Here is a 14,924-nt window from a genome sequence, read left to right on the forward strand (position 1 = left end):
GTCATTCTGTCCCTAAATTCTAAAGGAAGAGCTTTGCTGATTACGTATACCTCAGTGATCGCTATAGCATGTTAATCTTAACTTTCAGGAAAGTAGTGCTCATTGTTTCCTACTGCTGCTAGCTGAGTCAGGTGCAGTCATGACATATGTTTAAATGATGTCTTGCTTTGCTTGCTGTCATATGTTAGGTAGATGTGTTGCTGCAAAATTTACTGAAATGTTGACCAAAGTTGATTGATAATGCATGTCTTGAATGGCTTGGTGTATGCAGATGAGCTGGAGGAAGATGAGGAAGAATCTGACACGGAACTAGAGCGACAAAATATTGAAGAGCTTTATGACTTTGTGAGGCATACCCATCAGCAGGATATCCAGTTACTGAGAGAGGATGTGCAGCATCCTGCATTAATTCCTATTCTGAGGCCGTACCAAAGGGAGGCTGTGAACTGGATGCTTCACCGAGAGAACCTCACAAGCACTCCAAGTGGTGGCAAGTATATGGGTCTGGAAGACTCAGTAATTGAGGAAAGTGGCATCGTATTGTCAGCAGAAATGTTTTCTTGCTGTTTGATTAGAAGCTTTGTTAATTATTTCATTACTATTTTGGTAAAAGCTGTTGTTTGGTTAGTTCACTAAATGATAAACTAAACTTTGCTGAACAGCAGTTGATATATCTTGTTGGTCATGAAGCACTGTGGAGGTAAACATCTGCTTTTAGTCTATAAATGTCACAGTCAGGCTGAGCAATTCGAAGCAGTGTGCTGTTTTTAGAGAAACCTCATAATAGTAACAAGAACTCTTTCTCTGTAGAAAATGCACTGCACTTCTTGTGGCGGGAGGTTGTCACTCTGGATGGAGTAAAAATCTACTATAATCCATTTACTGGCTGGTATGTTTTTATAGTTATCTCTTTCTGAGAACACCTCAAGGCTGTAGTTCGTGAAAACCTTATTGGCAGCTTTTATCTAGAGGATGTAAGATAATTCATAACTGTTGTTTTTCAGTTAGCAACTAAAGAATTAGAACAGTGATATCTTTAATTTGAAAAAAAAAAAGGCAAACTGGAGTATATAATGCACAGGTAAATATGTAAATCTTGAGTTGAAGACGTAATTCTTAAAGCTGTTTTTTTTTTTTTCAATTTCCATGCAAATTTGTGGGTTTAAGATTAACATTTTTTTAAAATAGAGCATTGGAGGCTTCAACTCTCTGGTGCCATGTTTTTAAAATCTAAAGGAAGGAGGCAGTATAATGTCTTTTATTAATGTTGGATATTGCATTACTAGTTCTGTTTCACTTTTCTCGTTAATTTGGTTAGAGTAGAACCTTTTGATTGCTAGTTTGCTTTTTATTTTTTTTTCCCTATATAACTTTGCGATCACACGTGTGAATATAAATTTATTTCTAGTTTTTTGGGCACTAATGTTGTGATATGCCAAGGTTATCAAGGCAAAGCCTATTAGGTTGGGAAAAAAATCCAAAAACTTCTGGCATACATATTTGTCTTGGTCAGGTTTGTACACCCAAAAAGCTTGGTAGCTTTTGTCAATCTCAGCTTATCTAATAAAAGATATTGCCTCACCTTACAAACTTTGCCTTGCTGAAGCTAGATAGTGTGTCTCTGAACATGCGCTTCTCTGTCACACCGTGCTATAGTTACTGACTTTAATTTGGGAATGTACTTGAATTTTAGTATTATCCATGAATGTCCGATTGCTGGACCCCAGTGGCCTGGAGGTATTTTGGCAGATGAGATGGGTCTTGGAAAAACAGTAGAAGTGTTGGCTCTTATTCTGAGTCATACCCGACCAGATATTAAAGAAGATGATCTGACATTACCTGAGGTAAGAAAACCAGGATAAGATTTAATACGAAGGAAATACTTTTCATAATTAATGGAAATGCACTTCTCTTGAGTTTATTGCTTTCTGTTTTATAGAAGTACAGATTTAAAGCTGGATTAAAGTACAGTGAAAGTTTTTGCTTTGTAGGATGTGATACTTGGTGTCATAAATAGTGGAATGGTTTGCATGAGAAGCAATTGATAGTTTCCATTGTTGAAGGGTGTTAGCAGGCAACTGTGCTGTTAATAGGCTGTTGGTAGTTTACACGTACTCCAGGAGTGTATAAATATGTAATTTAATCTACTATGTTGGAAATCATTCTCCCCTTCACTTCATTGTATTGACGAGTATCAAACATCCATTAGACATATGTTCTGTGCTAAAATAGGGATGATTTAAACGCGGTGAATAAAGATTTCTGCTCCCCGTCTATTTCATATAATAAATGGGCTTATTTAGCAAGAGTTTTCCGTCTTTTCACTTGCATCATCATGCATCCTGTGAAAATTTGGCACATTCCCTAAAACCAAAAATTCTCTCTGAAGGGAGAGAACCTTTTATCCTAAAGTAAATTCTTACCAGTATTGTGGGTTCAATCCGTTTGAATTCATGGCAGCTAGTTTCATTGTAGATCTGTTCATAATGATCTCCTGTCTGCTTGTAATTTTATCAGTTAAAAAGACCCAATTCTCGAAAGAGTGAATAAGATTCTTCTTAAATGTATCAGAGGGTCAGCACTGAGGGATGTGAAGAGGGGAGTATTAGCACTAAAGCATCTGAACATCAACTGGCAACAATAGCTAGAGACCATAGCTTTTGGAGAGCTGGAGTTATGAAACTGTTTCATGATAGGGTAATTGGGACAGACAGCTAATATTTTGGGATCTTTATTAACAGAATTATGTGACATTGCCTATGGTTAAAAGGCACTATTCCACTAATCCAGAAGGCTCCTTGTCATCTGCATTTTTCTTGTCTTCAAATATAAAATGTCTTTTGTATGATGTCCTGAAAAAAAAAACCATAACCAAAACCAACCCACCAAAAGTGCTTTATTCCAACAGAGACTTTCTGGATGACTCCTGCCTTGTGTAAGTCAATGTCAGAGTTACAGTGAGTTGAAATACTTGGAGTAGGGCTCAAACAGTGTCTGGAGTTTCATTGCAGTTACTGTTAAGGGACTCAGCAAAGCAACCAGTTGGACAGGGCAGAGTGAAGTGTAAATGAGTACAGCTATAAACCAATTAATCACAGAAATATTGGCACTACATTTGTTCCAGTTCTGGAATTCTTTTTTATATCCCGGTTCTTGAGTATACATCTCCTTGAATTAAATAACTATTCCTGAATCACTAATAATAGAGTAAAATTTTGGAGGCAGTCCCTAAAAAGAGAAACTTACTTGTTGTACAACTAACTAAGGCTTTTCAATCTATATTGCTTACCTCCTTTTGTGCTTCTAGCTATATATTAAATATATATTTTCCTTCCCTATTAGTAACCTAGGTCACTTACAGCTATAGATTCCTTCAGCTTTATTCTGAAGTAGTGGAGGACCCAAGTGGCTTGCAGGGCTGCTGTTTCTGTTCTCAGTGTAGGGTGCTGAACATTGTTTGCTGAGAAACTGAACTGAATGGGGTATCACTCTGTACACTAAAAATGAGCTATCTGAGCAAATTACTGAGATCAGAGCACACATCTATAGTAGCTCATGCTTATTTTCAAATGTGAAAATATTAATGAAGTTCAGAATTACCGTGAAGAGACATGAGCTAATAACTATTTAATGTTGTCTGCATTAGGGTAAGCTTGTGAACTTCTTTGTTCCACCTCAACCTTTAGAAGGAAATAAAAAGAAAAAACCAAAGGAAATGGAGCTTAAATTGAAGGAAAAAATACAATATCCCAGTAAGTATTTCTCATTACTTTTTTTAATACATTTTGCTTTTAGCATAAGTCTTATATTAGCCACAGACTTCGAGTTCAAGGCTACTCTTCACTTCTGCAGAATGAAATGATTCTTTTGCTGAGCACTGTGATGTAGGATTGCGTGCTACAATCAAGTGATCCACACTTAAAAGTAAAGTTACCAACTCAGATCTCTGTGCTACAGAGCTCCGTGTAACTAAAGGTGGTTGTAAGAGAGTTTACGCGTTTAACTGAAATACACTGTCTTTTTATTAGCTTCAGTAAGAAAATGGAGCGACTTACTTCTATTGCTACTCAATATTGTCTTAGAACCACTGAAAAATAGCAATTAGTAAAGCTACATCAAGTAAAACATTGTCAAAACTGCCTCTCTTTTGCATTTTTTTAGATGAACATTTTTTAGATGTTTAGAGTTCCCTTAATATGCATTCTCTGAGGTAACTTTCATTTTATCTGAGCTGTAAGTTTTTTTGCTTTGATTCTACATATAGGCTTACGAGTGATGATACTAGCAGCTGTAAAGGAAATGAATGTGAAGAAAGGAGCGTCCATTATTGCAATATTTAAGTACATCAGTGCTATATATAGGTATGACATACAGAGAAATAGGCGGCTTCTCAAAAGAACTCTAGAAAAACTAATCACAGAACAAGTAGTAGAGCAAGTCAAAGGACATGGTCTGGCTGGATCTTTCAAGCTGGGAAAGAATTACAAGGAACAGAAGAAGCGAGAAAGAACCAAGGAGCAGGTAAAACATGCTGCCATAGTTACTTCAAAGAATGTTGCAAAGGCAGATCTTATTTCTGCCAATTGCATGCTACTCAGCTGTGTTGTCTGTGTGCACTAGTTCAGTGATACTGGCTTATTGATAAAAATGAAGGAAACTGCAACATTTGCTTTGACATTCATGAACAAAGAGGCAGAAATCATAAGTAGATCAAATTTGGGGCTAAAATATTAACTACGTCTGTCACAAATCTTTTAAAATAGTGCTGCAGGGGCTGGCAGATGTATTGTTCTTACTATGAAGTTGTCTTTTAAACACTGGTAAACATCATTAACCAAATCATCAAACTGGAAATTGATATAAAATCTTAATATCTATGTTTTGATGTGTTTATACATTCCAAAAAAAAAACCAAACCCGTGAGGAGAAAGTTTGACAGTCTTGGTTAATTTTACTTTGTAGATAGCAAGGACTTCAGAAAGCATTCAGAAGAAGCAGTTGATTGCTGCTAAAACTCAAACCAAAGAATCAAGAAATAGTGATGTCACTTCTGAAAATGTCCTTAAAACTCCTTTACGGGTGGATATCACCATGGAAGAACATGATTATTGTACAACTAGCAAAAATAACAGGAAATCTGAAGCAGATGATGAGAACTCTGTAAAAGAGAATCATGTTCAGCAGGAAGCTGTGGTCTTAAAGTCACCTGATTTGCATGGCAGCCTCCTTGTCTCCAGTGAAGTGAGCAGTCATCCTGATTTTGATGTTTCTAAAACTACAGCTGATGTCCAGCAGGAAATCCCAAAGGACCGGTCCTCACATTCCCAAGAACATGCCGGCAGCAGCGTACAACACACCAGTTCTGTATTTCCATTTAATACCTCTGAATATCGTTTTGAATGCATCTGTGGTGAGCTTGGGTTGGCGGACTATAAAGCTCGTGTGCAGTGTCTGAAATGTTACTTATGGCAGCATGCAGAATGTGTAAACTACAAAGAGGAAAACCTGAAGACCAAGCCCTTCTACTGTCCACATTGCCTTGTGGCAATGAAACCAGTTTCTACAGGAGCAACTCTGATAATTTCTCCAAGTTCTATTTGTCATCAGTGGGTAGATGAGATCAACAGACATGTAAGATCATCTTCTCTTCGAGTTCTGGTAAGATTATATAGCTTCATATTCTGGAGAGTTATTTTATGGAGGCTCAGGACTTCCTGTGTGACACTGCATAATGTAAAGTTCAGAGGTTTCGTTGTCCTCTGTGTCAGAATTCTACATTTCTTGCTATTAGACCTATACTTTGGCACCACACAGTGCATTTGTGTCCCAGAAAGACTGCATTTAGTTATTAATGTTTTCCTTATTAGTTGGTCACTGGGAGATGATAGAATGGACTAGATATCTTTATCAAATGGAAGCAGATTTTGAGCAGTTGAATCAGCAGGTGATTTCTGAGAGGGAAGGCCGTTTGTGTCTTTTTTTTCTGAAAGATTACCAAGGAACTTAGAAAGGCCTAGCTATAGGTGTTTTGGCAGTGTCCAGTCTCACTGTACATTTGCACCCAATCATCTCTCTTGACAGTTGCTTCTCATTTTGTTCTAGATAAAAACAAATGTTTCAGTAGGTAAAGAGAGTACTTTCGAATTTCTGGTTCTCAGGCTTTACAAAAGAAGTCTTGGGCCTTGGTGTTTACTGAGAATAACACCATTATAACTTGGGCGTTGTCTCTATAACATCTGCCATAATTATTAGGATATTGCTTATCTGGAGACCTTGTATTGTCCTTTTACTTGATTTTAATAGCTCTATCACTAAAATAAACCTAATTATACATATAGGAACTATGGCTATACAGGATTCTTTTGAATATAGTTATCATAGTATTCAAGGGTAGCCATTGTCTTTTAATGATGTAGTCAAGTTTTGTCCTTCCTATTTTCGGTAAGCAAGAACCTTTGTAATGATAAAATGCTTTGAGAACCGTAGATCCCTTATGTTTTGGATAAAATAACAGTAGTAGTAGATTGATGGAAGAGACAAGCTTTGTATTCAGGGATATATCTGATACCATCAGCTATCCTACATGGATGCTCAATGTATAACTGAATTCTAGGTCTCCAGTAAGCCATTTGTGTGAGCAGTCTAATTAGCTTTAGTGCAGCAACTAACAAATGTGTAAAACTTGCATAGTTTTCATAGGACCCAGTCCAAGTTTTATACCAGCTTTGATGAAAACTGTCTGAAATAGATTTACATGGTAACAGTAAAATAGCTTAAATAATGAATGTTAGTACTTCAAGCTGTGCGACACCTTCCATTCTAAGACACTGTTTTCATTTTCTCTTAACTGCCAACCGTAATTCGTCCAGACTTGCTTTCAGTGTTGCTTCAAAATGAAAATTTGTTGTCTTTTTTCCTGTAAAGTTAAAACAAAAATAGTGCAGATGTTTCAAAGAACCAGTTTCCCATGTTAACAGGTTTTGCACTGCATGTGAAGGATGTTTTTTTTTATTCTTCCAACTGCTTACAACCCATGGCAAATTCTAATGGTTATGCAATAGAACAAGGAACCAAAATTTATCAGTAGGTCTTGCTTTGTGGCAGATTGTCTTTTCCTGCTGCTGTGAAAACAACCGAAACTTGGCCAAGTTATAAACCTCCGGAAAATCTGTTCATAAATACTTGGAAGAGATCATTAGACTTCGACAGCTATTTTTTCCTTCTTAACAGTTGCTTCAGCAAGCATGCTCTCCTTTTTCCTTCCCCCCCTTTCTCTCTCTTTCGCCCATGTGCATTGACCTGGTTGCACATGCTCTGTTGTCCCACTCTGGGGCTGAACAAAAATTTTCTGCAAGTGTTTCAGTTGACGGAAACATTGTTGCCATATGCACAAATGTAGCAGAAGATTATTACTGGAAGAAAAAGTACTGTTAACAGCAAAATTAACAGTGAAATAATGTGCTGATCATCAAGGCATAAAGAGGAGGGAAAATCAACAAAGATTTTATAAGGTCACCTTAATTTTGGTATTTTTAACTATTAGTTGCATGAATTAAGAGAACATTAAAGTTTGTGACACTATGAGGGACTGAAAGTATGATTTTCTTAAATGGTGAAAGTGTTTGTAGGTAGTTGCAGATAAACACTAACCAAGATGGTCCATTCTTACATATGGATCATGAACTCGCAGAATGAGAGAGAACAGAAAGATGCTGTCTGTTTGAAGATGAGACTAGACTATAGATTCTTTCTTAAAAAGGTAGGGATATTCCTTTATCTGTCAGAAGAAAGCCTTATCTATTTTAATATTGTGATTAATATACAGATCTAGTTGAGTGGTCAGAAGTAGCTGACAGAGTTCTTAAAACAAGCAATGGATGCCTGTAATTTTGAAGTAAGTTCCTGAAGTAAATTGGGAGCAAGAGAAAAAGTTAGTATGAGAAGGAGAAAAAGGCAATTGGTATATAGCTCTGCTAATATTTGTTCTTAGTAGCAAAAAATCCTGGAGATGAGAAAACACTCCTATTCTAAAAATATATTTTGATTGTCTACTGTACCACACATTATTTGAAATTCTAACATGTTTTGGTATTGTAAGTATATTGGGATTTACATGTGCTGTGTTTATTTTCTTTAGATACAGAACGCTACCATGCAGAAGCATATAGTAAAATGTTTGGTTAACTTGTTAATTTTTTTTATTTAAACTGCTGTATGTTTCCAAAAGTATTATTCTTAAAATGACGAAGGAGATTGTCATGTTCCGGATTAAGATCTGCCTTAAAAGTAAATCTAGAAATAAAAATGCAGTCGGTCCCCGAGAGGGACCCGCCTGATTGGTAAAAAGTAAATCTAGAAAATAAAAATGCAGTCAGTCCCCAAGAGGGACCCGCCTGATTAGTAAAAAGAAGTAAATCTAGAAAATAAAATGCAGTCAGTCCACGTGGGACCCGCCTGATTAGTAAAAAAAAAGAAATCTAGAAAATAAATGCAGTCAGTCCCCGAGAGGGACCCGCCTGATTAGTAACTTCAGTGCAGCCAGTCCACGTGGGACGTGCCTGGTTCAATGCAGTCAGCCCACGCGGGACCCACCTAATTATAAATCACCCGGTATGCTTAACCTGCCTGCAGGTAAAGCACCCCCAAAATCCTGACCAGAAATAAAATAGGTTCGTCATCCTTGAGTTTGGACAAAGCACAACCGAGGCACGGTATCAATAAACTTAACTCTGACTTTATTAAGTCCAACAATGAGGCAACTTAGTGAGCGAGGAAGGAAGGGGGGGGGGAGAGAGAGAGAGAGAGGTAAAAGGAAGAGAGGAAAAGAGATCAGTTGATAGGGAAAGGATAGTCACCACCCTGGATCCCGCGGCATCCCGTGGGTCCATTGTTGATTCTCGGCAGACGGTGGTGGGGGCCCGCGCGGTCGGGCGATCCAGCCTCTTTTATAGAGTTTTTCGGCAGAGTCATGTGACATGGAGCCGCCAGTCAACAGTTCGCACCAATCACAGGTCCGAGGGCGGGACAGGTCCAGTTCCTGCGCCGTAGGATTGGCCCATTGCCAGGCTGTCGCTGGATGTGTTTCTCCAGAGGAGGAGTGGAGGGTGCAGGGCGGAGACGTCCCTCAAGTCGGCGCCTACCTTCTTGCGTCATAAAATGTCGCCAAGGTCAGGCAGTCCGGGCCCCCACAAGATGGTGTCTGAGCACATGGCCTAGGACGGTTTCTGAGACAATGCCGAAAGAAAAAAAAAAAGAGGGGGACAAGGAACCGATCCCTACAGAGACAGAAAACTACTTTTGATATTAGAACAAATGTCAATATGAAAGGTTTATAATAGTATTCTGTGATGCACAGGGGTTGTTTCTTACTAGGGTATTCTTTCTGTTTCATGAGTATCTGTAGAGATCCTTTTTGTAGATAATACATTACCCAGAGTACCATTTCTGTTTTTTAAATATTTTGCTGCATACTTCTGTCTTTGTCTAATCATCCATGAAATTTTTGGGGCAGTGAGGAGAAAGGTACAATCTCCTTTATCTACAATAAAGGAGAGGAGAGGACTGGACATGTAACACTGACTTACACAATGTTGCTCCATACAACGTTACAGAATCCTTAATATTGCAAACAACTGTTGCAACAAATAACTATTGCAGAAAATACTGAAGTCATCTGTTCTTCAAAGGAGAAAAAAATGTTTTGCAAAGATATAAATAATTATACATAAAAATTTCGCATCAGTGTCTGTATTGCATTTATTATCTGTGTGACTTGTATGGATTTCCCACCATGCTACTATCTGAATACAGGTTTTGTGAATGGTTTCGTGTTATATGAGCAACAAGCATGCATGTATTACGCTGTGCTGGTATTTTTACGTTTTTATTAAAGTGACTCTTAGCTTCATTCTTTGCTGTTGTGCTATTGAATACAAATCTGTGTAGGTGTATCAAGGTGTGAAGAAGCATGGCTTTTTGCAGCCACACATGCTGGCAGAGCAGGAGGTGGTTATCACCACATATGACGTCCTCCGCACTGAACTGAACTATGTAGATATACCCCACAGCAACAGCGAAGATGGGCGCCGTTTCAGGAACCAGAAGCGGTACATGGCCATCCCGAGCCCCTTAGTAGCAGTGGAGTGGTGGAGGATCTGCCTTGATGAAGCACAAATGGTTGAATGCACTACTGCAAAGGTATGACATTCCCAGTCATGCATTTATTTAACTTGAAAAGGTTTTGACAAGCTTGTTGTAAATAATACAGTAGACTTCCCTCTCCCGCTCTTACTGTTCAGTGCACTCAGGTAATTTGTCTTTGTAGCTTGTTCTTTAGAAGTGAATTTTCTGTTGGAGATATTTACTATTAAATGGTTCCCCTGTTGGAATTTTGGCAGACTCTGAAGTATATCCAGCTCAAAAAATACTTAACATAATCTGTACTGACAGTATAAAGAACTAGGTCATCACATTGTATATGTTGTGTGATAGTTTCAAACAAGACACTAGCCTGCTCAGTGACATGGTTCAGAGGCATAGATATGTCCTTTGAGTCTAGAAGCTAAAATAGTCATCAGTCTGCAAACTGTAGGGCTGCAGTCTGCAGAGGGAGATTTAATCAGTATTCATCCAGTCTTTTTTCCCAAGACAGGAAGACAAAAATGCTGCTTACATGATGGCTTATAGGCTTTAATTATTTTTTTTTTTTTTTTACATATAGTTTCTTTTGCTAACTGTTTGCCTTTTGTGAACCCTTAATTGCACTCAATTACTTGGAAGTGGATGTGGCTTTTATCAGCTTTCAGTTACCTTCAAAAAAGCTCAATAACTTCATACACTTTTTAATGATATAGTGTACCAATGCTGCTTATAGGTCTGCTAATTTTACATACTGAAAAGATGTTCGTACTTCTTAAAAATAAGATCCATGTGTTTTCCGACTGTGTTCACTCTGCCTTTGTTTTTGCTTTCCTACCATTGATTCTATCTTCTTTTGCTAGGCTGCTGAAATGGCACTCCGTTTAAGTGGAATCAATCGCTGGTGTGTCAGTGGCACTCCTGTGCAGCGAGGATTAGAAGGTGAGATTTTATGTAGCAGTGTCATCTGTGGGTTTTCCTTATGCTTATAATTAGGAAGTGGTTTGAAGCAGTTAAAATGTCTGCTAGTTTTGCTCTGAATTCATTAGGTACTCTGGCTTGGTAAGCCATAAACCTTAAGCATCTAATAAAGCCATCAGTAAATGTATCAATATAAAAATTGCAGAGCAAAAATTTTTTTATCTCCAAGTTAGACAAATACTTTGAGGAGTAGGGAAGCTGTAATCGAACAGCTGACTCAAGTCTGTTCTTCAGTTTTCACTTAGCAGAGTGGGTAAATATTAACCCCTATCTATTGCAGCTAAAGATAGTCTGCTCTGGTTGCAGAATCCTTCTGTCAAATACAGCAAGCAAAGCTGTGTTTGCTTTTTGCGTAGCCGTGTATGAACTGCTGCGGGCATCAACTGTCGTGAATATAAATGCTAAAAATCATACTAAAGCTTTATGAAACTTATGAGACTTATGAAAGTCCTTATGTAAGGACTTAATGAATTGAGATGTGTAGAGTAGGGAGCTGTATGTTAGCAGGTGTCATTTATATTGTCTTTTTGTGAGGTACTCAGTTTCTGTAGACAGGCTTCAGACAGAGACAGAAAAAGAAGACAGGGAACTGACTAACTTCTTTGTCTCCCTGTGCTCTTTGAGGGATTTAGGAATATGTGGTACACACTGAGGCAATGAGTTCAAAAGTGGATAAATGGGTGTAAGCATTTGTGTGCATTTGTGAACTATTGTTCAGATACCAAACTATTACAAAAGTCAGTATTGTAGATTAATTCATTATGGATTGTGGATTAAATTTATAAATACACATAATAGTTGTGAGAATACATAGTTATTAAAGCAAACACTATAGAAGGAAGTGATTGTCATGATTAACTTGTTCAAGTCCTTATGTGTGATAGTGTTGATTTAATACGTACCTGAAATGTCATATTGTCCATAGTACGTGTTGGCCAGACGCTTAGGCTATACTGAGGCAGCCCCCATCACATAGGGGACGAAAACTGCTGACTAATTTGAATCTCTGCTGCCGCTGCTGTAATAAAGTGGGATAGGACCTCTGGGTAAACAATTGCTTCCTGGATAGAAATTATTCCCAGGATTTTTCTTTCCCTGATCTATGATGTATTTGGTGAATGTCTTACGGCTCTTAGCTGAATACCAAAATTATTATAAAGCTAACAGAATAAAGAATGTAGCCACCAGATCTTTAAGAACTATCTGTAAGGTACCATCATATATTTCTATTTCTGCATTGCCCACATGCAGCATTTAAACATGTGCTTCTCTATTTTTCCAGTAAGACTTAGATACAAGCTTAAAGTCAGTATGTCCGTAAATTTAATGCCCAAAAATGAAGGATTTCTGAACTGGGCAGAATTAGCAAGCTGTATTCTCTCAATTAGTAAGAAAACAATAAAAGTGTGTTTTGTTAATTTCTTCTGCCTTAGTAGAAAAGTGAAAGACTTCTGAATTGCAGCCCCTTTTAGGATGGTGGGCAACAAACAGTTGGTGCACAGCAGGCTGTGAAGTAATGATACGGAGCAATATTGTTTTCAAAAACCTGGCAAACCCAGTTAACCATATGCAACCATGTAATTTCTACTTCTCACCCCTGCTCTGAATAGGTTTAAATTCATCACTCTGTTTTCCTAAACTTGAAATTAGGAAAGCGTCTCACAAATAGTTATATTCCAGCAAGTTCTGTGAAAATCAACTGGCTAAAGGAGAGAACCCCCACCTTCCCCCACCTGGTCCCCTGCTTCAAATTAGCTATTTTGGTGAGGGAATGACCGGAAAACAAGTGGAAAAGATAACGACCAGAATGTCGTTGCTTTAGGCCTGGTAACCTTTCTGTGAAAGTTAATTTTTTTTGAGTCATATTGTGAAGTATTAAAACACAAACATTGTACTAAACCACTTTCTTTTCTTGGCAGATCTGTATGGATTAGTCCTTTTTCTTGGAGTTGATCCTTACTGGGTCAAACATTGGTGGGACCAACTTTTATATCGACCGTATTGTAGGAAAAATCCCCAGCCTCTCTACAGTCTAATTGCCAAGATAATGTGGAGATCAGCAAAGAAGGATGTGATTGACCAAGTAAATAAGAATTTTGGGGTTTAAAATTCCTGAACAACATTTATCAATAGCTTTATTTGCAAATTACTTATTTTCTTTTTTAATTGCAGATTCAAATCCCCCCCCAAACAGAAGATGTACACTGGCTTCACTTTTCTCCTGTGGAGAGACACTTCTATCATCGCCAGCATGAGGTGTGCTGCCAGGATGCGTTGGCAAAACTCAGGAAGATTTCGGACTGGACTCTTAAGCTTAGTAGCCTAGATAGGAGGACTGTGACTTCTATTCTGTACCCTTTGCTGAGGCTGAGGCAGGCCTGCTGTCATCCACAAGCTGTTCGGGGAGAGTTCTTGCCGTTACAGAAAAGGTGAATTTCTGTCACTTCCTAAATGGCTTGCTTTATCCAAAGCAAAACTCTTAAGTGTCCCTAACAGTGCAAGATCTTGCACCGTTCTCAGACAAGCCTAATTTTAAGCTTCTTTAGTTATATGTGCAACTATGCAACACCAGGCTATCTGACCTCAGAACTTGAATAGGATGGGGTAGGGTAATTAGTGTAATTCTTCTGTTGAAGAACATAGTACTGAGAGACAGTTGTTTGTGCAGTAATATTTTAACCTTATGATGCCAATGGATACCAGGGTGTTGCAGGTGACAGATTGAGTGTGAAACAAACCAGATTCTTTTTCAGTTTTAAATAAGCCCACTGATTTTCTTTGTGTCTTATAAAACTCATATTCATAAATGAGAACAATGAACAAAATGAATAAACAATGGAATAATTCTTTAATTCAAAGAAAACATTGTTAATGTGAGGTTGCAGAATTTGTAAATGTAGATCCAAACTTGAAAGCTGTTCAAATGCTTTTTTTTTTTTCTTTTTTTGCTCGCTTTCAAGATCATCTTCCTTACAAGTGCTCTGCAAATACCAGTTAGGTCTCAGCCTTTGTTAGACCAAAAGCATGTTGCTAGCACTCTGCGAAGTGTAGCTCCTACTTTTTCAGTCAATTAGGTGGGGGTGGTGAAAGAACAGGCTGTTTCTGTTCTACGTTCTCAGAGCACTGTCTATGTTGGTTTTTTTTAAGCTACAGGTAGGGAAGAACTTAAATTTGTAACACTGCCAGTGTTATTTCTACTGTCTCCTGCTCTTGTTCATCCATTTTGTTCAGTCTCTTTCTATCCTTTTATGGAGTTTTTGTGTCCTATTCCTTCCCCTTTTTCATACAGGGCATCTACAGTGCCTAAGGTGCTGTAACTGACTTTGCACCTGCTTCAGCAGGGACCAATAATAGGCAATGTGCTGTAGCACTTTCTGTCTAATAGTTGCTAGTGTGGAAGCAATGACTCGAGCATTAGAGAAATCAATATTCCCACCAGCCCATACAAGATTATTTGCATTAAAATGAGCCAGTGGAGTACAAATGAAACATGTAAACTGAGCTGAGTATTCTGGGGACAGCTTAGTACTGTGTTGATTTTGGTGGAATGCTTGCAGAGTGACAGCTGCATAGTAACTGTGGTGGAAAAACTAGGAATGAAAATTAAATCTTTCTTAAAATCATGTGTATGAAGAAAAGCTGTTTCCAAGCACTATTTACATATCTTTTTTGTGAACCAAGTTTGACTGCAGCAGTGGACATTCACAGAAGAGAGAGATTTGGCTCCTGGCTTTGCTTATATGTATGAGAATAATGAAGAAATTTAGTGCTAGGAACTTCGATGAAGAAGAGAAATTTAATGAAAC

General features: G+C 38.0%; 1 protein-coding gene across 2 annotated transcripts in view; it reads left to right on the forward strand.

Moving 5' to 3' along the window:
- The window catches only part of SHPRH (SNF2 histone linker PHD RING helicase), a 60,107-nt gene that overhangs the window by 13,060 nt on the left and 32,123 nt on the right, over positions 1-14,924 (forward strand). For both annotated transcript variants that reach the window (XM_068400984.1, XM_068400993.1), the window contains exons 4-13: positions 272-490; positions 811-889; positions 1,694-1,844; positions 3,647-3,752; positions 4,265-4,521; positions 4,963-5,658; positions 9,946-10,197; positions 11,001-11,079; positions 13,038-13,201; positions 13,291-13,547. In XM_068400984.1, coding sequence (XP_068257085.1) covers positions 272-490; positions 811-889; positions 1,694-1,844; positions 3,647-3,752; positions 4,265-4,521; positions 4,963-5,658; positions 9,946-10,197; positions 11,001-11,079; positions 13,038-13,201; positions 13,291-13,547 — 2,260 coding nt within the window. The remainder of the gene's footprint in view (positions 1-271; positions 491-810; positions 890-1,693; positions 1,845-3,646; positions 3,753-4,264; positions 4,522-4,962; positions 5,659-9,945; positions 10,198-11,000; positions 11,080-13,037; positions 13,202-13,290; positions 13,548-14,924) is intronic.

The sequence above is a fragment of the Nyctibius grandis genome, chromosome 1 (genome assembly GCF_013368605.1).
Source record: "Nyctibius grandis isolate bNycGra1 chromosome 1, bNycGra1.pri, whole genome shotgun sequence".
Taxonomy (NCBI): domain Eukaryota; kingdom Metazoa; phylum Chordata; class Aves; order Nyctibiiformes; family Nyctibiidae; genus Nyctibius; species Nyctibius grandis.